The sequence below is a fragment of the Anguilla rostrata genome, chromosome 15 (genome assembly GCF_018555375.3).
Source record: "Anguilla rostrata isolate EN2019 chromosome 15, ASM1855537v3, whole genome shotgun sequence".
NCBI classification, from domain to species: Eukaryota; Metazoa; Chordata; class Actinopteri; order Anguilliformes; family Anguillidae; genus Anguilla; species Anguilla rostrata.
The window spans coordinates 36,128,526-36,153,802 of NC_057947.1; the positions used below are offsets into that span (position 1 = coordinate 36,128,526).

General features: G+C 52.7%; 1 protein-coding gene across 11 annotated transcripts in view; it reads right to left on the bottom strand.

Moving 5' to 3' along the window:
• The window catches only part of mycbp2 (MYC binding protein 2), a 104,766-nt gene that overhangs the window by 4,990 nt on the left and 74,499 nt on the right, over nt 1-25,277 (bottom strand). For 5 of the 11 annotated variants that reach the window (XM_064311761.1, XM_064311757.1, XM_064311758.1 and 2 more), the window contains 26 exons: nt 22,012-22,236; nt 20,282-20,414; nt 19,955-20,080; nt 16,819-16,980; nt 13,929-14,039; nt 11,567-13,198; nt 11,240-11,409; nt 10,328-10,572; nt 9,574-9,741; nt 8,981-9,138; nt 8,453-8,652; nt 7,886-8,035; nt 7,318-7,478; nt 6,723-6,879; nt 6,238-6,462; nt 5,794-5,859; nt 5,247-5,486; nt 4,956-5,045; nt 4,648-4,728; nt 4,236-4,502; nt 3,111-3,394; nt 2,651-2,747; nt 2,217-2,336; nt 1,980-2,081; nt 1,358-1,486; nt 714-846 (listed from right to left, as the gene is read on the bottom strand). In XM_064311761.1, coding sequence (XP_064167831.1) covers nt 714-846; nt 1,358-1,486; nt 1,980-2,081; nt 2,217-2,336; nt 2,651-2,747; nt 3,111-3,394; nt 4,236-4,502; nt 4,648-4,728; nt 4,956-5,045; nt 5,247-5,486; nt 5,794-5,859; nt 6,238-6,462; nt 6,723-6,879; nt 7,318-7,478; nt 7,886-8,035; nt 8,453-8,652; nt 8,981-9,138; nt 9,574-9,741; nt 10,328-10,572; nt 11,240-11,409; nt 11,567-13,198; nt 13,929-14,039; nt 16,819-16,980; nt 19,955-20,080; nt 20,282-20,414; nt 22,012-22,236 — 5,632 coding nt within the window. The remainder of the gene's footprint in view (nt 1-713; nt 847-1,357; nt 1,487-1,979; nt 2,082-2,216; nt 2,337-2,650; nt 2,748-3,110; nt 3,395-4,235; nt 4,503-4,647; nt 4,729-4,955; nt 5,046-5,246; nt 5,487-5,793; nt 5,860-6,237; nt 6,463-6,722; nt 6,880-7,317; nt 7,479-7,885; nt 8,036-8,452; nt 8,653-8,980; nt 9,139-9,573; nt 9,742-10,327; nt 10,573-11,239; nt 11,410-11,566; nt 13,199-13,928; nt 14,040-16,818; nt 16,981-19,954; nt 20,081-20,281; nt 20,415-22,011; nt 22,237-25,277) is intronic. The other 6 variants (XM_064311766.1, XM_064311764.1, XM_064311759.1 and 3 more) reach the window with 5 other exon arrangements.

Below are 25,277 nucleotides of genomic sequence, written 5' to 3' on the forward strand. Positions count from 1 at the left end.
TTTTGCGGTGGGAAGGCCTGGGTTTGGGGTTAGGGTTTGGGGCCTGTTATATTTCAGACCACACAGCGAGCGAGGGCCTGAAGCTGGATTACACATCGACTGCTAAGCGGTCCGATTTTTAATTAGCACATCGCACATCACACACCACCCAAATGCCACCCACAAGTCTATATTTAGACGCTATAAAATAGCCTGCATATTTGACACTTTGTCTGACACACAAACTCTATGTTCTGCATTGATTTCCCAGTTTGATTTGATTTCCACTGGGTCCCAGTGAACTGCAGGAATGGCTTTACATAAACAGGGCGCTGTAGGATTGTGTCTCCATAGCGGTCAGCAATGTGTTTGGCGTCTGTGTTTTGCAGAAATAGTAATTTCACCAAAATAACCAGAATGTTAAGAGCTTCTGTACATATGCGTCCATGATATGCTTAAGCTCATGTTTCTAAAATAAAAACCTTCAGCTCATGTAATGCATTAACAGAACTGGATGAACTGAGTCAGTCATCGTTATTACGCAGATGAAAGTCTGGTTTGTGGCCCCATTATGAACATCATGCAGGTGCAGTCTGGTTTGTGGCCCCATTATGAACATCATGCAGGTGCAGTCTGGTTTGTGGCCCCATTATGAACATCATGCAGGTGCAGTCTGGTTTGTGGCCCCATAACGGACGTCACGCAGATGAAAGTCTGGTTTGTGGCCCCGTTACCCGTGTGCTCTCTGAACTCCACCATGGCCTTCATGGTCTTGGAGTCGGCCAGGGCCATGAGCCAGAAGAGCTTGGTTCTCCCGCAGCCTTCATGAAGGTCCACCTTGATGGCCTCCTCCTCCTCTTTGAAGACCTTTAAAAGGAGGCAAGCCCAAGCTAGAGATGACTGACAGGAGAATGGAGTCTGTTTCAGCACTACAGGTCACAGGTGTATGTGGGTGGGTAGATACAGCACTGACCTCTCTCTGGTGTGAGCATAAGTATATGTGTGTGTGTGTTGTGGGTACTTTTGAGGAGCATATGTGTTGTGTGTACCTATCTCTGGGTGTGGGGTACTGTCTCGTGGAGCGGTGTGTGTGTGTGTGCGTGTACCTGTCTCTGGTGGGAGCGGGTGTGGGTCTGTGTGTGTGTGTGTGAGAGTGTGTGTGTGTGTGTGTGTGTACCTTTTTCTGGAGTGAGCGTGTGTGTACCTGTCTCTGGTGTGTGTGTGTGTACCTGTCTCTGGTGGGAGCGGGTGTGTGTGTGTGAGCGTGTGTATGTGCGTGTGTGCGTGTGTATGTAATGGTAAATGGACTGCATTTATATAGCGCCCCTGTATGTGTGTGTGTGCGTGCGTGCGTGCGTGCGTGCGTGTGTGCGTGTACCTGTCTCTGGTGGGAGCGGGTGCGCCGGTGCAGATGGAGAAACCGGTCGCAGTCTGTGCACAGGTTCCCACACATGTTACACAGGATGATGGCTGCAGTCTCTCCGTCGTCATGGTTATCACACATGGGCTGGAGGAGAGAGACCCAGGTCACGGACAAATACACGCAGAGACACACGCTGACACGTACTGGCACATCATCAACATTTTATTTTGTGAGAATATGCAGTGTTTTCCCTGTGCTCAAACTCCCAGAAGGCATTGCATTAATGGGAATTGTATTACAAAGCTAAATTGGTTTTTGCTAAGACTGAAAACAGGACTGATTTATGACACTGAACACTTCTAAAACAATAAATACGAGACATAAAATCATAAAACACATTGAGTGAATGAAGTGCCACGAATGCTTGCGAAGACAAGCCGCCCTTCAGAGTGAAACGCTATTCAGAGGCAGCAGGAGGGTGAAACAGTGTAGAGACGCCGCGGCCATTTTATGTCACCACCACACACAGCTCTGGTTTCCCTCCCTCTATCCATCCCACCCTCTCTCCTTCTTTCCACCTTCCATCTTTCTCCCTCTCTCCTTTTCTATCTCCCTCCCTCTCTCCATCCCTCCCTACCATCTGTTTCTGCTGTCCATCCTTGCCCATCCATCGCCCGGAGGACAGTCTGTCCACGTGGTCCTGGTCCAGTACACACAGGGAGGCCAGGGCCAGCCAGAGCTACGAGACAGAGGCACAGGTCAGAAACACACACACGAGTGAAAGTCTCACATACACACACACACTTATCACTGACAAGAGTAATTTGTAAAATCTTCCCATAATGCACTGGTCGTGACTGCAGCACGCGCGTACCCTGGTGGTGGCGATGCAGCGCACAGGCGCGCGATGCTCCTCCTCCATCTTGGTGAGGGCGATGATGGTCTCTGCGATGGCGTTCTTCGTCACTCGGGACCAGGCCTCTGACAGGTGACCCTGACCAGGACAACAACATTCCTCTTATTCTCTAACACACAGCAGGACCTCTTTAAAAATAATACATACATACAAATACATACACACCATACTGAACCAATCACACTGCTCAAGATAAGAGTACAGTTTTCTGTGATACAATTACTTCACATACAAATTTAGGCACATTTTTTTTTTTTTAAATCACACTCTAATCGTGGGCAGGTTATTTAATTAGCATCCAGACTCTGAGGCAATTTCATGGCCAAGTGGAGTAAAAACTACATTTCCCAGACTGCTCTGGGGCTGAGGCAGAGTGGGAAGTCAGTACTCACAGCAGCCATGTCTTTGACCAGCTTAATGATGATCTCAGCGATCTGTGGGGGGGTGGAGCCCTTCATCCACCAGTGGCTCTCCCCCCTCCTGATGTAGCTGCAGAAGGAAGGAGCTCAGATCAGCACACACACACCCATACATACACACACTGGCACAGTCAGCTCTGCCCTCAATAACACACCTGCAGTGACGGGACCTGCCATGATCCACCAATCAGAGATTAGCACACGCTCAAGCTCGCTCTGCCCACAGGGCTCAGCAAGAGGCAAAACCTCATTTTAATACATTCAAACCATAAAAAATACAACATAAGAATATCTGATCATTTAAAGAGGTCTATAGCTGACCTAGGCCAGTCATTTTAACAGGTCCCCTGATTCAGAGGTAGTAACATGGCGGTGTTGTTTTAGGGGATGGCGGTGCAGTCGCCCCCCCGCCCCGCGGGCACACGGAGCTCACCTGGAGTTGAAGATCATGGGCAGGGTGACGGTGGTGACGCCCTTGCCGGCCGTAGTGCCTGCTGTGCCCGCGATGCTGGTGCCCTTGGCTTTGAGCTGCACGGTCAGTGCCTTGGCGATGCAGCCCAGGAACATGTCCAGCACGCCCAGCCGGGTCCAGTCCCCCTTCTCCGTGGAGTGGATGATGTCACTGATGTCCGCGGGGGGGAGGGCCTTCACCCCGATGATGCTGGCCAGCCGGGCGGGGGTCACCTCGGGCAGCACGCGCCGCAGCAGGGAGGTAACCTGGGGGGGGGTCAGTGCTGGGTCTGTAATGCTGCCTCTTCCTGCTATCACAGCTAAGGGCTCAGGTGCAGTACTGAGTACAGAACTGAAATGGGAATAAAGCTGTTCCTTATGTTTCTCTTCATTGGTAATTCTGCGGCAGTAATATCTGGTTGACTGAACTATCCGAAGTTAACAAACCCCTGGTGCCTGACACCACTGACCTGTCTCTGCACGCGGGTGCAGTACTGACCTGTCTCTGCACTCGGGTGCAGTACTGACCTGTCTCTGCACTCGGGTGCAGTACTGACCTGTGTCTGCACGCAGGTGTAGTACTGACCTGTCTCTGCACTCGGGTGCAGTACTGACCTGTCTCTGCACGTGGGGCGATGCACTGACCTGTCTCTGCACGTGGGTGCAGTACTGACCTGTCTCTGCACTCGGGTGCAGTACTGACCTGTCTCTGCACGCGGGTGCAGTACTGACCTGTCTCTGCACGCGGGTGCAGTACTGACCTGTCTCTGCACGCGGGTGCAGTACTGACCTGTCTCTGCACGCGGGTGCAGTACTGACCTGTCTCTGCACTCGGGTGCAGTACTGACCTGTCTCTGCACGCGGGTGCAGTACTGACCTGTCTCTGCACGCGGGTGCAGTACTGACCTGTCTCTGCACTCGGGTGCAGTACTGACCTGTCTCTGCACTCGGGTGCAGTACTGACCTGTGTCTGCAGCGGGTGCAGTACTGACCTGTCTCTGCACGCGGGTGCAGTACTGACCTGTCTCTGCACGCGGGTGCAGTACTGACCTGTCTCTGCACTCGGGTGCAGTACTGACTTGTCTCTGCACGCGGGTGCAGTACTGACCTGTCTCTGCACGCGGGGCGATGCGGTGTGCAGCAGGGAGAACAGGTCCTGCAGGAGGGTGAGCTGCTGGGCCAGGTACTGCCGGCCCACGTTGGAGCCGCTCAGCGCCAGAACCATGGACAGCAGCTCGAAGCAGTACGCGTCCGAGGAGGCGTCCTCATCGCTGGGCTGAGAGTTGGCGTTCTCCTTGCTGGAGATGGCGTGTTCCCACTCCTCACGCACACGCGTGGCCTCCATGCGGATGGCCTGGACGATGTGGGCGCACACCTGGACACAACGGGAGGGAAGGACAGCAGCTAGACTCAGCATCTTTACGGCATCTTACTACAGCACCAAAATAGTGTGTGAGTGTGTGTGTGTGTGTGTGAGTGTGTGTGTGTGTGTGTGTGTGTGTGTGTGCACACTAGCGTACCTGTTTCTGCAGGTTAGTCAGTTTGCTCCTGCTGAAGATGATCCCCACCATGTGTTCTTTCAGGTCTGCGTCAGATGGAGCCTGTAAATAAACAAACGATTAAACACCTCCATCACTGCTAATGCACATCTAACTGATCACACCTTATACCCAACACAAGAGCAACATCTGCCTTTTACCACACCAGCCCTGACTGAGGGGGACACCTTCCCCAGCCCCACACTGCCCACCCCTACACCCACCCCCACACTACCCACTTCCACCCCCACCCCCACACTTCTGAACCCCACCTCCACCCCCACACTGACCTTGTCCTCTCCTTCAGGGGAAGACAGCAGGTTCTTCTCCTCCTGTTCTGGGGTCGGCTCGGCGTCCCCACAGATCAGCTTCCCGAACACCTGTGAGCAGAGAGTCCCCCCCCAAAATCAGCTTCAGAAAAATCCCAAAATAAACCTGCTACAAACCCAGTGCTTCAGAAAGGAACCGGAATAAACCAGATACAAAACAAGACGGAGCTGTGCAGGTGTTAATGTGTGTGGAGACATGACTGTACAGGTGTTAACGCCCGTGCACAGGTGAGCCGCGGCAGGTGAACTCACCTGTGAGGTGATGAGGCGGAAGACGCGCAAGGTCTCGGCCTCGCAGTTCTTCTGCTGGGCCACGCTGGCCGACACCTGCCCGGCGATCTTGATGCTGTCGCCCTCCTTCCAGCCCAGCACCTTGACCTGCCGCACGCGCAGCGTGTTCTCCGGGCCCTTCAGCTCCAGCTTCACCACGTGGTGGTCCCCCCCGGGGAGCTCGCTGGACACCCAGCCCATGTGCCGCGAGTCCAGGTCCACCTGCAGGGGGCGCAAGCATCCGGTTAGCGTGGCTGTGTTAGCGTGGGCGGGATCCCCCAGGCTGGATCCCTGCCCTCCGTTCGGTCGCCATTTTGAGCTGCGACGAGTCTGACGTAAAACGACCGAGCTTTCACCTCGAAGCCATAAACATGAAATGTCACATGACCTCAGCGCCTGCGCAGAGGAAAACCTCAAAGCTTTACTGACCAGCAAATGAGGAAGCAGATCCATACCACTGGAACAGGCTTAATGCCAGCTTTGAGTGCCTGACCTCTTTAGGGTCAGGTGGATATCTGAAAGGCCATACCTGTTTAATCCTGCAGAGATCCTCAACGGCTTTCCCACACAGGAATGTCATGGACGTCACCTTGTTCTGTCAACATGGAGGGTGAAGCAAGATGTTAGACCACATGCATCTGAACAGAGGGCCTTTCTGGTGTTTTAAACCACAACCGTGACCATCCAATTACTCCTCATTAGACTGACTGAGTTCACCTCTTAAAACATAAACGTATGCACAGGTATGATCCTCCAAAGTTTGATAAGACAGCTTCTAAAGAATACAAATAAATAAAGAATGTGAAACGCAGCTGACAGAGATGAAATACACTCAGAATACCCTCTGGTTTCTGGACATAAAGCAAACTTGAGTTTGTTCGGAAATACCCTCACATCAGAGCCTCTAAAGGACCATTAAAAGTGTACGGTGTCTCAGAGGGTGGGTGGGTGGCGGGGTGAATCCCAGACTCACCCCGATGTCGCGGGAGTTGTCCACGTGCACACACACGTAGGCGGCGCTGATGCCCTTGACGCAGCTGATGGTGATGCTCTTGGTCTTGTTCTTGTCCTCGTCGCCGGACTCCCAGAAGGTCTCGGTGGAGCCGTCGGTCAGGCTGCCGATCATGGCGGGCCGGCTGGACGTCTTAATGTCCACCGCGCTGGTGAGGTCCTTCAGACAGGTCACCACACACAGCTCCTGCACACAGAACCAGCGTCAACCGAGCTGTCTGATAAACCAGGCCTGCACACTGCAGTGCAGAAGGGTTCGCACACTGACACACTCTTTGTCTTGGCTCTGTACTGCAGCACACTGGGATGTGAAATGAATCATGAGGTTAAAGTGCAGACTGTCAGCTTTAATTTGAGGACATTTGCATCCATATCAGGTGGACTGTGTAGGAATCACCACCTTGTTTAAGCACAGTCCCTGCATTTCCCCCTAAAAGCAGAGCAGACCTGGCTGATGGCCTCGTATCCAGACTGCACGCTGATGTTGAAGCTCTCCTCGCTGTCCCCGTCGTCAGACTTGGACAGGATGTTGTTGATGTGGTGAAAGACGTTGCTCTGGTGGAGGAACTGATGGTCCGACTGCTTGAACTTCAGACTCCAGCACCTGCAGCAGAACCAGGTGGTGACCAAATGCGGCCCGTGTGGAACAGTGATGTGGGCGGGGTCAGTGTGGAACAGTGATGTGGGCGGGGTCAGTGAGTAGAGATGGGCGGGGTCAGTGAGTAGAGATGTGGGCGGGGTCAGTGAGGTAGGATGTGGGCGGTCAGTGAGGTAGAGATGTGGGCGGGGTCAGTGAGGTAGGATGTGGCGGGTCAGTGAGTAGTGATGTGGGCGGGGTCAGTGAGGTAGAGATGTGGGCGGGGTCAGTGAGGTAGAGATGTGGGCGGGGTCAGTGAGGTAGTGATGTGGGCGGGGTCAGTGAGGTAGAGATGTGGGCGGGGTCAGTGAGGTAGAGATGTAGGCCGGCAGAGTCAGTGAGGTAGATATGTGGGCGGGGTCAGTGAGGTAGTGATGTAGGCGGGGTCTGGGCGGGGCAGCTCACCTGAGGGCCATCTGCTGCAGGGAGCTGCCGCTGGGCAGTGACATCATCAGGTCGGAGATGGTCTGCAGCAGGCGGTGGAAGGTGTGGGGGAGGGGGTGCGCCGCCTCCCCCGCGATCACGATGTCCGAGAGGGGGTGCTCACACACGCCCAGGTCCTTCTCCTGCGCAGAACACACACCACTTACACACACGCCCAGGTCCTTCTCCTGCGCAGAACACACACCACTTACACACACGCCCAGGTCCTTCTCCTGCGCAGAACACACACCACTTACACACACGCCCAGGTCCTTCTCCTGCGCAGAACACACACCACTTACACAACCCCAGGTCTTCTCGCGAGAACACACACCACTTACACACACGCCAGTCCTTCTCTGCACAGAACACACACCACTTACACACACGCCCAGGTCCTTCTCCTGCGCAGAACACACACCACTTACACCAACACTGAGTGTGCGGAATAAACAAGAATACACCACAAACCAGTCCAGCTTCCTCAGCCCAAACAACTCAAAACTCAAAGCACTAAGCATCATCATTATCATCCTCATTTCAGTGTCACCTGCTCCACGTTCTCCTTGTTGGCTTTGTTTTCTTCGTCCTCCTCTTCCTCTGGCTCGAACGGCGAGGGTGTGAGGGAGGCTACGAAGTGCCAGAGGATGTCGTGGAGCGAGGTGGTCTGGATCACGTTGCACAGCAACCAGTTAAAGGCCTGACAGGGAGGGGACAGAGAGGGGAGGGACCCGATTTAGGCCACAGCATAACACCCCATCACCAACGGGGCAGGGGGGAAGACAGTGCGTGGTGGTGGAGGAGGGGCAGAGGACGGGCAGGGGGTTGAGGACAGAGCAGGGGGCAGGGGCGGAGGACAGGGCAGGGGGTGAGGACAGCGTGGGGGTGGAGGACAGGTGGGGAGGGGATGTTTGGGGGGGGTGGGGAGGTCAGGCGTGGGGTGGAGGACAAGGTGGGGAGGGGGTGTTTGGGGGGTGTGGAGGTCAGGCGTGGGGTGGAGGACAGTGGGGGGGGGTGTTTGGGGGGTGGAGGACAGGGCGGGGGGCAGAGGACAGTGCGGGGGGTGGAGGACCGCACGGGGGGGTGGAGGTCAGAGCGGGGGGGGGGGCAGACCCACCTCCATGGCGAACACCCTGCAGGCAGACTGGCGCAGCGCGTGCTTCATGGCCACCTCCAGCCCCTCCAGGTCATGGTGCTGGATGACGAAGGCCAGGACGGGCCACTGGAAGTTTCGCTCGCCCTTACTGAGCGAGCCGTGCGCCGAAATCAGGCGGGACAGCTCGGGGGAGGGGTGCCTCAGCAGGGAGGAGCCCACTTCTGAGACGGGACGGAGACACGGCCTGGTTATAACTTGCACACAAAACTTTCTGGGCAGGCACAAATCCTACTATTCTTGCATCAAGAAGGCCAAACTCACTTTATAAGACAAAAAAAGAAATATGTTACATATCAGTGGGAGCATGACACTGCCTGGCACCCTAGATCCCCCACCTGCCCTCCTGCACTACAGGGCTCTTATGTGCAGCAGCACGGATTCTCTGTGTCCATACAGTCCATAACTCAGTACAGCACAGTATGTCTTAATGCCATCTGCCCACTTCTACCCACAGTCCACCCACTGTAACCGTGGTGACGGGGAGCACACCTGCGTCTCCGCTGTGGACGCGGCGGCGGGGCACGGCCTTGACCCGCGCGGGCGACGCCGAGTGCTGCTTGTCGTACTCCGAGGCCACCACCGAGTACGAGCGCTGGAACACCGTCCGCTTCGCCGTGTCGCTGTCCGTGATCGGGCTGGTCTCCAGGCTGGGGGCCACAACACCAGCGTCAGACCCGCCCAAAACCGCCGACACGATCACTTACAGAGGCACCGCTTCACAGCACACGCTAACAAAGTACTGTACCACACCCTTATAAAACACGCTAACACTTAATGTTCATTTCTGCTACACAACACCTTCCACACATTAACCCAACCACACAGATTGAATAGCAGCACTATGAAGAACTGGGACTCTTCTAATATGGACACACAATACTGGAATTAGTGCTGAAACACTGCATTTCCAATACAGCAAGACAATACAAATTTACAACATTTATATCAACAGCAAACCTATACATAAGAGCAAGGAGCTCTAATCCCTCTCAACCTCATCGGGAAGAGTGGACTAAGGTCAAAGCTCCTGCTACTGTTGCCCGATTGGGACGCTGTCCTGAAGGGGGCGAGGTTTGGGCTACCTGGGAGGCATGGACTTCATGTTGCTCTCGGGCTCCTCGAAGACGTTGGGACAGGCGTCGGGGGTGACGGAGATGTAGGGTGCCGGGACAGAGGTGGAGCGCAGGTACCTCATCTCGTCCTGGAAGAGGTTGTCATCCTGATACGCCCCGAAACTCTCTGTGTGATGCCTACAGACAAGAAGGAGAGGAGCTGTGTCAAACAGAGCCAGTACTGCGACTCAGCGCTACCATTAGCCAACGGGGTCAGCTCTGCACTACCATTGGCCAAGACGGTCAGCTCTGCACTACCACTGGGCAACACATTCATCTCAGCGCTTCCATTGGCCAACACGTTCAGCTCTGTGCTTCCGTTGGCCAACATGTTCAGCTCTGCACTCCCATTGGACAATACGTTTAGCTCTGTGCTTAAAATGGTCTCTATGTACTCTATCCCACCTCACCTCAGAAGGAAGAGGTTATGTCCCATTACTGTGGTCAATAACTTTGCATTTAAAACTCATCCAATGTCAAAGTCCAGTCCTGGAAGGCTGCAGTGCCTGCAGGGATTTGTAGTTTTCTTTCCATCAGCAGCTAATTAAGGCCATGAGAACAAGGAGTGTGGATACGTTAACCAGTCAACGATTAAATGAATCACTGGCACTGAAACATACTAAAAACCAGAAGACACTGCAGATCTCCAGGACTGGATATCGGGGGCTGAAATGCTTCCACATTGTTAAAATAATCGGGTGGGACGTCCCGCAGAGGTACCCACCGCGCCAGCGTCTGCAGGTACAGGCAGCTGATCTTGTTGGACGGGTCGTCGGACACGCCCTCCTTGAGGCTGGGCAGCTGGGCGTGGAAGGGTTTGGGCGGGTGGTGGCACAGCATGCTGGGCTCGGCGGCGCTGCTCAGCGAGAGCAGGAACAGGGCGTTGGCACGGATCACCTGGTGCGCCTCCATGGTGGGCAGCGCCCGCGGCGTCTTCACCTGCAGGGGCTTCTTCCTGGACTGCTTCACCTGAGAGCACAGCCACACCCCTTTACCTCAGCCTGAGCATTGGAGCTTACGCATCACAACCACCCCATCGACAGAGAGATCAGACACTGTACACAGCTCGACAAAATGATCCTGCAATATGCACTGAAATATTTTTTTTAATATTAGGTCCTGCTGCTAGAAGCTACATGTCCTAGCTCCACTTCTGCAACCATTTTAGGTTCAATAGCAGTCGCCATTAAGCAAGGAGGATTCCCTCCAGGGAGAGAAGACTCTTAACATGTCCGCCATTACTTGGGTTCATCTAAAAGGTGCCAATGGATAAGATAAATTGAGTAAAAAAGGAATAGACACAGGGAGACAGAAAGATAACACTTTCAGGACTGACATTAAAATAAACCAAAAACCTTTGTACAAATGAACCCTCCCTCTCCCTCCCGAAACGTGCGTTTCTCTGGGAGGAAATGGCGGTGTTTTGCGGGTGAGAGACAGAGCGTTTCTCTGGGAGGAAATGGTGGTGTTTTGCGGGTGAGAGGCAGAGAGTTTCTCTGGGAGGAAATGGCAGTGTTTTGCGGGTGAGAGGCAGAGCATTTCTCTGGGAGGAAATGGCGGCGTGTTGCGGGTGAGAGGCAGAGCATTTCTCTGGGAGGAAATGGCGGCGTTTTGCGGGTGAGAGGCAGAAGCGCACCTTTTCCCTGGCAGCCGTCTGCTTCTCTCTCAGGTACTTCTCCCGGCAGCGGTCGCACACCAGGTACCAGGTGCTTCCCCCGATGCCTCCGTCTCCGCAGTTACCCGCCCAGCCGCCGCAGAAGTGTCCGATGCTGTTGTAGCCTTGGCCCCCGGCGTAACGGCCACATCCTGCCAAAGCCATCACAGCCAATCATGGGAATTATTTACATGAAAGCGCTACGATATCCACTGTACAACAGCCAAACCAGCTTCCAGTTATCCAAACAGGTGTTTATAGCAGAGGACACATTTCTAACCCTCATCAGATCAGGTAGTGGGCTCTTACCTGGGTGGGCCTGCCTCATGTGGTAGGTGACTGGATATGGGTGCGACTCCCCGCACAGTTCGCAGATGGTGTCCTTCTCGGGACCTCCCATGGCCAGCTGGGCCATCTCCCCAAACAGGTTCCCCCTGGGCCGTACCTCGGCCTTCTCCTTCTTCTTCTTCTCCTTCTTGGCCTTCTTGTTGTCCTTCTCGTTCTCCTTCTTCTTGAGGATGGCGCTGGACCCAGGGCTGGGGAAGATCATGTTCTGGGTGGCGGCCTTGATGGTGGCCAGGGAGATGTCCTCCCAGAAGGCCACCAGGTGCTGGAGGGTGAGCGGCAGGAGGGACTTGGCCCTCATGGAGGAGTGGCTGGCCACCTCGTAGGCCACCGGCTCCGCCCTCCCGTCCTCGCACTTCTCCGGGAGCGGCGGCTCCTTCAGCATGGACAGCACCTTGTTCTTGTTGATGCTGCCCATCTTGGAGATGTCGGGCCCGTGGGGCGAGATGTTGAACATGTTGAGGGCGGAGGAGATCTCCAGGGAGTGGCGGTTCTTCAGCTTGCTCTCCTTCTCGTCGCCGGGCTGCTGGCCCCCCAGGGAGCTGCGGATGGGGGCGTGCTCCTTGGTGAGCTCCGGGTTGAACTTGAGGAAGGAGGAGCAGGCCATGGCGTCGTGGACGATGCCCTCGTGCCACAGGAAGGCGGCGAAGACGGCGCGGGCGCACTCGGCGACGGACGGCGACATGGCCTGCTTGGCGGGCTCCGCCAGGCGCGGGCTCTCGCCCTTGAAGAGCGGCCCGGCCTTGTCCTTCTTGGGCCGGACGTGCCGGCCAGAGGCCTTGCGGCTGATCTTGGGGGAGGAGCGCGTCTCCAGCTCCTCTTTGACGGGAGCCTTGCCGATGCTGAAGTGCACCTTGGAGGAGCCCTCCTCCGCGCCGCGCAGCTCCCCGCTCTCCGAGTTGCCGTCCTCGCTGTTGGAGAGGAGGGCGCTGGAGGAGCACACCTCCACCACCTCGCTGTGGAGGTTCTCCTGGACCACGTGCGGCGAGGGGGCGCGGTTCTCCGCGCTGCCGCCCCCTCGGCCGTCTTTGGGCGGGACTTTGGGCTTGGGCGAGGTGGACCGGCCTCGCAGGGGCTCGGTCAGGGGCGCCTTCTTCTTCCTCAGCGTGTCGGGGTCCAGGGTGTACGAGTCGGACTTGGACCGCTCGCGAGGCGGGTCCAGGCGGGCCTTGGAGGACGTGCTGACTTTCGGAGGTGCGTTCTTGTCGTGGGGAGAGGAGGGGCGGGGCGAGCTGGTGCCGGAGGGGCTGGACCTGCCGGAGCCCAGGCCCTTCTGTTTGGGGGAGGAGGCCCGGGACCCTGGGGTGGGGGACTCGGCCCTCAGGCCCGGCGTGCGGCCGTCGGCCTTCAGGGCCTGCAGGGTGTTGTGGTTGGGCGAGTGGGACCGGCCGTGGGAGTCGGACCGCAGCTTGCCCGTGTCCGACCGCAGGATCAGCGCCTCGCTGGCTGACATGCTGTCGTTGGTCCGGGCCTTGCCCTGATCGGACGTCCTGCCGCCCCGACCCTCGGGTTTTGGGGACCGGCTGTCCTGCCGGTGACCCTTCCCCGCGGGGGACATGGGGCGGGACGCCGCCGCCGCCTGGTTTCCCCTCTCACCTGCACATTGTGACACAACCTTCAATTAACCAATGAGATCACACCAATCAGAGAGGAGCCACATCTCTGGGGCTTAGACACATCTGGAGGAATCATCATCAAAAAAACACTGTAAAATGGAGTGGGGGAAGAACAAATGACTTAAACAATGCTTGGGTCAGGAAGGAAGAAAAAATTTTAACTGAACAATAAAAATTTCTATGAGAAACAACCTCAGTGTTGCACATCCATTACAAGAGGGAATTCTGGGAAAAACTTTGGAAGAACTGCCATTTCTAATAATGCAGCTCCTTTAACTTGATCATTTTGCTCTTCTAATGAATGATGTTCCCTCAGAATTTGTTGTGTGATGGTTTTTGGACACTGCCCTGATCCTAGGCTAGCATTTGCGTTAAAGAAGCAGGAATCACGGCGAAGTCCAAACTGAACACAAAGAACCAGCTTTGGTCTGAGAAAATGGTGACACACCACCGACAATGGAAAGAAGAGTTGCGTTAAACTTAAATGAGGAGAAAATAGAGCCGGATGCAGAGTCTCCAGTGGCACTTCACTGTTGTGTCAAAGGCCAGATATCGAGTCACGCCTCCTAAGGTTTTCTGGCCAATCACCGTCCCTATGTTCCTATGAGTGACAGGAGGGGGGGGTGGTAAATGGAGCATGGAGCAGCGTATGGGATGGACCCCAGCCGCGAGTCTGCGGGACGTCCCGGCTGAGGGAGAGCGTTACCCACCCTTTTGTCTGAGAGCGAGGGATGAGAGAGCGGGGCCGGAGGGGGCGGGGCCAGCGGCGGCGGCGCTTTTGTGCGCGCGCTCGCGGGAAGCAAGGCCGCGTGACGGAGCGTCTGCAGCGGAGCACAGCGGCGGGCGGGAGAGCGACAGGGTGCAGATGGAAGGAGGGAGGGAGAGAGAGAGCCTATCAGAGCAGAACTACACAGTCCACACAGGAGAACAGAAGCCAGGCAGTCCTCAGAGGATGGGCCCCCCCCCCGGGAGACGGGAGAGACACCGCGTGTGCGAGGACACGGACCACCAGCCTGACGCACTCAGAGCCCACTGAGTTACACTTAAGCCTTGTTTCCATCTGACAGAGTCCGGCCACACTCCAACAGTTAGGCCCTGACTCACTAAGGCCACACGCCACACGCAAAACTAATAAACTGACCAATGATTGGTCACAGTATTTGTTTTGCACCAATCATTGGTTGTGTTACTAGTTTTGCGTGCGTGGAAGCAGCCGGAGGGCAGACATCATCACTCAGAGGTGAACAGGTTTCTAGCTGTATCCTTAACTAGACAAAAAGTGTATATTTGTGCTATGCGCATTAAAGATTTTCCAATAATTAAATATCTAATGTCTGAAACCACATTAATCCAGTTAATTTGCTACAGATTTAACTTTATATACAAACAGCACCATATAGTGATCACTAATATATATATATATATATATATACTGCCGCCAGTCCCAGCTTCCGGAATGTACAAACCGCGGGTGTTCCTTACGCCTTATTGTACCGAAAACCACACGACAGAAAACTACCAGACAGGCTAACCCATTCATTATGTAAGGAATACACCAATGTACAACGGTGGTAGTTATTTTCCAAAACTCACGGGACAGCCCGGAGGGGTTTATTCCACTTATACAAAGAGTTGCCAACATTGACTATATATACAATACAATACAATACAATACGTTATTGTCCCTCAGGGGAAATTTGTTTTCACAGCTTTGCTTTGCAGGCCTCACATAAATACATAGATACATACAGAAAACTGTGTCGTCGCAGCAGAGCATGCGCCGTTAGATAGTTACTTATATATATATAGATTTTTATCGACTTAATCAGCTGAAATTGAAATATTCTTCCGCGGTTCTTTGGGTATATTGTTTTACTGTTGTCAAGCAAAACTCTCGTTGATAGTTCTATTTGGACCGTTGCTAAGCAAAAACCTCTGGCCGTTAATTCTATGAAAACAATAATTCTATCAGGAAAAAAATAGCTCCTTCTCGTTTTAAACCATACAATTATCACGAACTTTTGGTAATTTCTATGATTACATCATTTGAGAAAACTGCATGAGACCATAACTCAAATCAAATCCATCTCCCTAGTTCTGCCTTGCTTTTTTAAATTGAGTGGTCGCGCAGTGTAGACAAAGTCTTTCTAAAAACCGGGTTTGAATGCCAGCTAGCTTTATGATAGGTTCGCCGTCAAGTCTTGTCACCTAGCCGTTATCAACATTCAGATGGGTTTTAGCTCAAAATGGTCTCAACGGTATGCTTGTTATCTCGGCTAGCTAGCTAGCTAACCATTTAGTTATATTAAAATCAGCGGTTACTATAAACGCAATCGTTCACAACGATACGGAAGAAAATGCATCCCGTAGCCATGAGTTAATTACGGAACGCCTATTCTACTGTCAGTGTCAAAACAAGGGACAACGATTCCGTATTTTGCTGGATGGTTGGCATCCCTAAATGAAGTTAGCTACAGTAACTAGAACCGTGATTCAACGCGGCAATCAATTGTGAAATTGTACATTGAAAATGGGACGGGACATAACAATAATAAAAAATCGAAAGAATAATGGTCCTGTCTAACAGTAAGTATGAATGTTGGATTTTGTAGCGCATTGATTTTATAACTGTTAAAAGCCCGAGGCGTCCATTTACATCTATTAATGTACACCCTTGGACCAATCAGAATCGAGTATTCAGCCGAGCCGTTGTATAACTGCCAATAATTAAGCCAGTAAATTCTACATCAAAATGAGAGCTAATTTGCAAAGTACTAAATGAGGGAGGTAGCTTGATTAAGCAACTGTTTCGAATGAATACAAATTTAAATATTTATTTGATTAAAAGAAAAAAAACGTTTCGTGATCTTGCACGTGCATGCAAATAAGAGATTGCAAATCAACTGCTAAATTAATTCACTGTTTAAAACCACCGTTTAAATCTCAACCTGTCTGACCGAGTAGCGTCACTGACTGATGAAAACAAGGCTTTCATTATCTCACCCGATTCTGTTCTCTGTATACCGTTCATGACAGAATTAGGCATGGAAACCTCAGGCTATCCTGACAAGCTAACAGCCATCTCTGGTCCTTGCACTGGACTGTGTGTTGGTGAACTCGTTTGCAGCACATGAGTGATGGAGAGAGATATTTCTAAAGGAACTAAACAGATTCCAAGACACAGAGTCAGACATCATCCCGTTAAGTGCTGGACACACAGTAAGAGGAGATGACTGGTAAGAGAAGCAGAATGGGGAGCAACTAACAGACCGGGATCAGGAAGGGCGGGGGGGCGGAGGGGGTTCTGAGGTGAAATCGAGGGATGATGTCAGGATGACGGAGATGAGATTGGGGGGGTGTAAGCCACACCTACAAAAACGGGGCAGGCGACCGAGGGGTAACACACAGGAGCGAAAAAGCTAGGGGGCATTCAGAAAAAGAAACGAATAAAGCGAAGAGAGATAAATAACAAACAGATAACTGTTAAAAAATAAATAAATGAATAAATAAATAAGCAGAAGGAGGGAAGGGCGAGGGCTGGGTCCAGCGTGGGTGGACACGGTCAGGCAGACGGACAGGCGGGCAGACGGACAGACTTACTGGGAAGCTGTGGCTGCGGCTGAGGCTGCTGGGACAGGGACTGTCCGAACACAAATGGGCTGTGGATTAGGGGAGAGGGAGAGTGGGCCGGCTGCAGAAGGGCGGGCGCGGGGAGGAAGGGCCCGGGCTGAATGGAATTCAGAATAGCGCTCAGCCGCTCACCTGTAGGGTGGGAGACAAGGGACACTACAGCTAGGGCTGAGCCTCCGGGGAAGAGCACGCACGCACACGCTACGCACACGCTAGGCCACGGCACGCACACGCCACGGCACGCTGACTCAAGCCACGCCCACACACGCCTAGCCACGTCTACACACGCCACGCCTGATGCTGAGGTGGGTGGGGGCATTGAGTGACCCCCGACGGGGTAACAAGCAGGTGACGAGGGGGGGTACCATGGAGTGACGAGCTGGAGGTGGGAGGGAGGGGACGGGGACTGAGAGGGGGGCGGGGGACTGAGAGGGGGGCGGGGGACTGGGAGGGGGGCGGGGGACTGAGACGGGGAAGTATGGTGGCTGTGGTATGGTGTGTGTAAAATGGCAGAAGCCTGGGCCTGGTTGTCAGTTGGAAAAGCAGCAAACGCAGTTAGCAGGCATGCTGTCTCTTGTGAAATCTGCCTGGTCTCCACGGTGATGCTCCACAGCTACGCGGGGAACTAGCGGCGGCTGGGGTTGGGCCATTAGGACACACAGCTAGGTTAATGACTCAGATTTCAGCACAAGACACTGCTGACACGGGGACCTGTGAGGGTGGAGATGACCTCCGCAGCAGGAAGCTGTGACTGTGTCAGTCAGCAACAGGGCATCGGGTGAGAGCGTGGGCATCGGGCGTGGCCATGTCCTAGAGAGAGGGGGCGTGGCCATGTCCTAGACAGGACGCCAGGTGAGAGAGGGGGCGTGGCCATATCCTAGAGAGAGGGAGCGTGGCCATGTCCTAGACAGGACGCCAGGTGAGAGAACAGGGTGTGGCCTTGTTCTAGACAGGAGGTAAGTTCAGACCATGTGCTGGGTTTGGAAGGCAAAGCAGGTACCTGATTGGTGGGAAGGCGAATAGCAGATAGAAAAGCTCAGCCTTGTATTGGGGTTGAAGAAGTTCCATAAACGTAGTAAACTCAGGCCTTAGAATCTAGATAAAGTTAGGCCTTAAACTGAGGGAAAAGTCGGGTCTAGGAATATGGGTGAAGTTAAGCTTGAGGCTGGGACTAAACTTGTTTGAGACGTGTGACCAAACTAGGCCTTAGAATTTGGGTAAATTTGGGTTTAAACTGGGGGTTAATTTTAGGCTTGAAACCGTCCACATAGTTAGTCCTTAGACTGGGATTAGTTCTTTTTTAGACTGGGATTAGTTAGACATTGGACTGGGATTAGTTAGGTCTTAGACTGGAAGTAAAGCGAGAGTACAGGAATGTGAAGCAGAGTCTCAAACTGAGGGCAAAGAGAGGGAGCTCTAGAACACACACGGCACGAGCGCGAGGTCACATGACAGCAGCGTTAGGCGTGACACGATGGAAGGCATGCAGAGCGGCAGGCACACAGGGGAAGGGCAGGACCACTCCAGAGAGGAGGAGCTCAGTGAGCAGGGCTTTCTAGGGCTCTACTGCATCAAGTTCCTGCGTCATCGTAGCTCACAGGGAACCTCCAAGGGGGTGGGGAGTAAAACATTAACTCAGAAAGCAGAGATCGGAACATTAAAAATGTCTCCCTTGGTTCCCGATTCAAAATTTTTGGTTATTCGAATTTACAAAAAAACAATGAAGCAATGCACTCGGGGATTTGCTGGCTCCTTCTGGGTGTAATGTGTAGATCTGATATGCAGTGGTGGTCTGACAGCTCTTGGGGTGCAGTGTCAACAGTCACAAATTAGCATTAATGAACTCTGTTTTGCATGAACTAAGCGGTGCTTTCACCAAGTAATTCTGACTAAAGGGAGGAATGGTTCTTGAACACTTAAGATTCTCTCCATAGCTGTGTCCGTCCCGAACTGGATGCTCTCAAGAACTAATGCTTCCGGAGGCTTCCAAATGAATAGATTCATTCTATCGCACTTATTCACAACCAAACAAACATCCATTTCTGTTTTGTGCCGGAACTCATTTGAGTACAGCAGTCTCAGTTTGCTAAGGCCACAAGAAATAATTCCAACAAAAAAATTATATAAAATGTAATTTTTTTGGTAATATAAACAAGTACCACCTGTGGAAGTGTAAGGTCATAGAACAAGCCCCTTCAGAGCAAACCAGATGCATACTTTCCTGATTCTGATCATGAAGACACAAACGGCTCTACACCTATTAATGAAAAGCCAGCAGATCTTCACTCCTCTGCATAACTAAACATATCCTTTATAGTATGAAAAACTATGAAAAAACTAACTTTTGGAATATCCTCAGTCCATTTTGAAAGACCAGAAATAAGTATTTACTTTTAAAGATAATGAGCAACATCATAGTCTCTCAGTGAAATGGCCTTTTACTGAGGTGGAGAGTAGTGTGTGTGTGTGTGTGTGTGTGTGTGTATACACATATATAAAGAATGTGTGTAGTGAAGTAATTGCTTTGTAAGGTAATAATTTGGGAGTAAATAAACACATTTTCTACAAATTCAGACAGCGTGCAGCAGGACATGGTGGCAGAAGAGCCTAGAAAGCCCAGATAAGCAGGAGGAGGGGTGGGGGGGTTGGGGGGAGAGAACAGGGGACAGACTGGTGGTCGATCCAGGTGACAGGCAGGACAGGTAGATGTGTGCAGAGTCACAGACAGAGTGGAGAGAGATGACAAGCTTCTGTGCTTTTACGTGTCATAATCATATTCCATATCCCATTCACACTGTTCAGAACCAAAGTTAACGAGCGACAGCCTCGATGTTCAGAAGCTGTATCCAGACAGTCACTCAGCTGCTTTCGAGCGGCTCGAAGGTCTCTGACGAAGGTGAAGAAACTGCACTTGGAGCATTACCTGACATTTAACACCTGTCCTCTGGGCTAGGAGTACCAGCATGTAACGTAACGGGCTGGTTGGGGCAGTAAATCTGCCCCGGGAAGGGCAGGGGGCAGGCAGAGAGAAACACCTGCCGGTCAGACCTCAGGTGTGCTGTTACCTGCAGGACAGTAGACCCCAGGTGAACCCCCCCCCCCTTACCTTTGTTGTTGGAGATGCCGTAGTCGAAGCCTTGCGCCCCATTGGCCCCCGTGGCCCGGTTGAAGGCCTGGACAGAGAAGGGGCTGGGAGGCGGAGTCTGGGCCCCCTGCTCCAGGACCGCTTGCTCTGTTAGGAGACAGGAGGAGAGGGGGGGGGCTGCTGTAACTCAACTGGCACAGGAGATGCTAAGCTCACTCCGAAACGCTAGCGCCAAACTCTACCCCTGGAAGCACTGGTAGACTTTAACACTCTAGAACAGGGGTGTGCAGTCACATCGGGGGCGATCCCTGCTGCTAGGGCAGCGATTGGGCGGCGGGCGGGACTCACCTTCCTCGTGCCGCAGGTACTGGTTCCCCCCCCGGTCCCGGGCCAGAGACCAGGCCTCGCCTTCGTCGCTCTCGCAGAACTCCACCACGCTGTTCTTATCCAGCTGCACCCAGGTGCCCTCCACGTTGGTCACCTGACGCACAAACAACCGCTTTACCCCCCCAAACACACACCCCCCAGGCTGTGATGGCTTCATCCCCCCAAACACCCCCGCCCGCCCTCCCCCCCAGCTGCTAGCGCCCATCACTGCAGTCAGAACAGAGGACCAGCAAACCTCAACATTCCCTTACACACAGAAACCGAAATGAATGAATCAGGCTCAGGTCAGTGTCTTTATTCACTGTGATGTCAGTGGACCACGGTGTTTTTTTTTGTTTTTTTTCCATGCTCATGTCTAGAAACCACCCCTTTGACAATACAAGCATTAGAACAATTATTCCTGAAGGCAACCATGGAACAGTACTAATTTACTGTATGGACTATAAAGGATCATTATATCACATGGTGTGGGAGGCCACACCCGCTCTGGAAATGACATCACCACGGGCCGGTGGAGAAACGCTCTGAGGAAGCATCACTCTGTACAGCACAGCTGCTGCAGAGACGCTCACCGACTCCAAGAGAACAGCATGACACACCACATCCTCCCAGTACAGGGCATCAGAACGTGCCACATTTTAGCACTTCCAGGTCAAACCGGGGTCAGCATTAAAATGTGCACAAGGAAAAATTAAAAGCCAAAGTTGGGGGGGAGAGGGGGGAAAGGGGGAGAGAGTGAGAAGCTGTTCATGGCTTCAGCATTTCATGGTTTTGATGGCAAAAAGAGCGCAAAGATGGTAGACAGCACCAAGATGGCAGACAGCGGGACACTCAGCTCAGCTTCAGTTTCAGTTACACAGAGAAATCCACCTGACTGTAAATCAGGGTCATAACGCATGAAGCATGCCTGGATTTCTCAAAGGCAGGTCTCTGAAACTGAGGTAGCCGCTGAGACACGAACTGCGACTGCGAAAATTGGCAATAATTTTGCAAAATAAAATGCTCCAACTGCTCTTGCCCCAGCAATAATGGAGGACAGTGTGAAACTCCGTCTCCGTGGTGACCTCAGCAGCAGAAACGTGTTTTATAAAGCTACCCTGAGAGGGACTAGAAAAGGCCGCTGTGATTGAATGCTGAGTTACCATCCATTCATTCGATCATCAGCAGCCGAATGCACTTCCGCTGTTTAACTGCGGCTATAAAAACGCGAGTGACTTTTAACACACCCCAGAAGGGCTTTTTTAACGGGTCAGGAGGAGGATTTATCGGGACGGGAGATTTGTTTTGTGTCTGACGGGGTTCCAGAATGCGATAAAACCCGTCCCTGTGGTCCGATTTATCTCGCCGCCGTCGCCAGGGCGACACCGTGCTGCGTTCTCGCAGGAAGAGAAGGCGGGAAATGCTGTAGCCATGGAGACGCGTTATTAGCAGGCTGCAAGGCCAGACGATGCCAGGGAGAGAGAGAGAGAGCACACACCCACACCCTTTCACACTCAACCCTTCTACCAAAGACATGAACCAGAGGTGCTTTAAAGTCAATCAGGGAGGAAAAAAATCTGAAATTTTGTGTTGCTGTGATTTCAGTGTTAGCGAGAGGAAAAAAAAAAAAAGAGCAAAAAAAAATCAAATCTGTCAGCTATGAAGTGATGATTTGTTTTGTAGCCACAAGAACACAGTTTTGGGATCCATACCTCGCCTATGGCCTTGACTGTGTTGCCCAGAACTAACATTCCAATGGGGACGCCCCTAAGGTTTGGGCAGCTTCTGATGTTGTGACCCGAGGGTCCCGTCTTCACTACCTTATAAAGGCCCGGTCCGCCACCCAGGCCCGGCCTGTCCTGCTCGCGTACGGGGGCCGTGTGGGGGGGGCGGCCACTGGCCTCCTTAAAACACTCTTCCGAGTGCAGGCTGGCCTCCTGTAAGAGCCAAAGGACAGGGGGTTAGTGTCTGGAGAGCAGCGTCCAGGCCAGGCCGGGCTCACACACAGCTCCCGAGCTCGTTAGCGTACGCGCCGGGGCTCACACACAGCTCCTGAGCTCGTTAGCGTACGCGCCGCGCCTCAGCCCGCTTCAGCTCTCCGCGGGTCGGCCACACACTCGCGGCTCCGTGGGAAATTTACCGCTAAACCAACTGCCGCTGTGGCAGCTGAGATGCTACACTACAGTCATCCACATAATTAAAAGGCAAAATGAACGTGAAGACGCTATGAGTTATTTTTACACAAACAACTAGCAGACCAAAGTGGGGGAATTAATTTTCATTGAGGCATTATGGGTAAGGCTGGAACAGTTTGTGCCCTGGAGATGCTTCTGGCCAGAAAGTCTAAAGCATCGCAGACGCGGGGGGGGCCAGGGGGAAATGGCGCAGTTGAACAAAGCATGCGAAGATGGCGCAGTACAGCTTAGCGCCAAGCAGCGCAGGCAGGGGGGGTGGGGGGGCATGCGGTAGGCATGGCACAGGGGGCTGCACTCAGGAAACACTCACCCTCTCACCCCCTCACTGAGCCTAACATCCCTCTGGGGTTCACCCTCTCACAGAGCCTAACATCCCTCTGGGGTTCACCCTCTCACAGAGACCAACATCCCTCTTGGGTTCACCCTCTCACAGAGACCAACATCCCTCTGGGGTTCACCCTCTCACAGAGACCAACATCCCTCTGGGGTTCACCCTCTCACAGAGCCTAACATCCCTCTGGGGTTCACCCTCTCACAGAGCCTAACATCCCTCTGGGGTTCACCTCTCACAGAGCCAACATCCTCTGGGGTTCACCCTCTCACAGAGACCAACATCCCTCTGGGGTTCACCCTCTCACACAGACCAACATCCCTCTGGGGTTCACCCTCTCACAGAGCCTAACATCCCTCTGGGGTTCACCCTCTCACAGAGACCAACATCCCTCTGGGGTTCACCCTCTCACAGAGACCAACATCCCTCTGGGGTTCACCCTCTCACAGAGACCAACATCCCTCTGGGGTTCACCCTCTCACAGAGCCTAACATCCCTCTGGGGTTCACCCTCTCACAGAGCCTAACATCCCTCTGGGGTTCACCCTCTCACAGAGCCTAACATCCCTCTGGGGTTCACCCTCTCACAGAGACCAACATTCCTCTGGGGTTCACCCCCTCCACAGACCAAATCCCTCTGGGTTCACCCTCTCACAGAGCCTAACATCCCTCTGGGGTCACCCTCTCACAGAGACCAACATCCCTTGAGGGTTCACCCTCTCACTGAGACCAACATCCCTCTGGGGTTCACCCTCTCACAGAGACCAACATGCCTCTGGGGTTCACCCTCTCACAGAGACCAACATCCCTCTGGGGTTCACCCTCTCACTGAGCCTAACATCCCTCAGGGGTTCACCCTCTCACACAGACCAACATCCCTCTGGGGTTCACCCTCTCACAGAGCCTAACATCCCTCTGGGGTTCACCCTCTCACTGAGCCTAACATCCCTCTGGGGTTCACCTCTCCACGACCAACATCCCTCTGGGGTTCACCCTCTCACAGAGCCTAACATCCCTCTGGGGTTTACCCTCTCACTGAGCCTAACATCCCCCTGGGGTTCACCCTCTCACTGAGCCTAACATCCCTCTGGGGTTCACCCTCTCACTGAGACCAACATCCCTCTGGGGTTCACCCTCTCACAGAGCCTAACATCCCTCTGGGGTTCACCCTCTCACAGAGACCAACATGCCTTGAGGGTTCACCCTCTCACAGAGACCAACATGCCTCTGGGGTTCACCCTCTCACAGAGACCAACATGCCTTGAGGGTTCACCCTCTCACTATGCACCACCCTCACTGTCAGTGCCCACTTTCTATACCCTCAAAAGACATCAGTACTGGGACAACTTCAAAATGGGAGGCATTCAAATGTTCAACTGTAAAACAAATGGTTGCATATTTTCATTACCCATTCTGTTACAGCAAGGGGGAAACATGATTTCATTCTTCAAAATCATTTTTCCCCTCCACTGATCTCCAAAGAAAAAGGCCATACAGGACCATGCAGACAACGCAGATTGAACATCAGCACCCTTCTGATGCAGGCAAGGACTGGCACCTCACAGAGAGTCTATTAAACACAACACTGAAAACCCAAACAAACATGCCACCAGGGTCCTTCTGCTCAAACTCACCTGAGGACACACAGGTAAAGATGTCCAAGACAAAAAGCCGTTATCACTCACTCCTTGGCCAGCATTAAAGACATTCTGAGCAACAAATTACACAACAGTCAAGTATCGGCCAGCGATCGATTAAAATAAGCTTTCTGGAAGCAAGGACTTTTTCCCTCAAAATTAAGACCTTTACTCAGTAAAACAAATCGTCTTGGGTTGTAATTTAGACACACATTGTGACAATATCACTATGAGCGTACAAAAGGGAGAAGGAGAGGTCTTAACGCAGCGTTGAAAACACAGACTACTGTTAATTTCAGAAATTAATATTTCCATTTTAGCAAACCACAGGCACACACAAATATTTAAGAACAAAATTCACTTGGGGAAAAATGTGACACTTTCAGGTTAGTTTCATTCACCAAATATATGAAAAGAACAATTCTGACTTAAAGCAAAGTCATCGTTCAGACAGGATGTAGTGTGCCATGCTGTTCACACAGATTACATGGAAGCCCTGAGTCCTAAAGCAGCCCAATGCACTCTGGGAAACACTTCCCAAATAAAGCAGTGTTAGGATGTCAGTTTGTTTCAAGGCAGAAAACCAGTCCAGGATTATTGCAAGATTAAAATGCTTTTCTGTTTTTTTTTTGTTTGTTTTTTAAATGGAAAATCAAAAAGGTATATTTGATACGTTGTATATGTATGAAACACTTTCTGGAAATCTGGATAATTCTGTCTTGCATCCTGTAAACCGAGAAACTGGCAGCACAAAACACAAGAGAGACAGACAAGAGCATTCCATTAGAGCCAGCAGAGAAATATAAACCTGCTTTC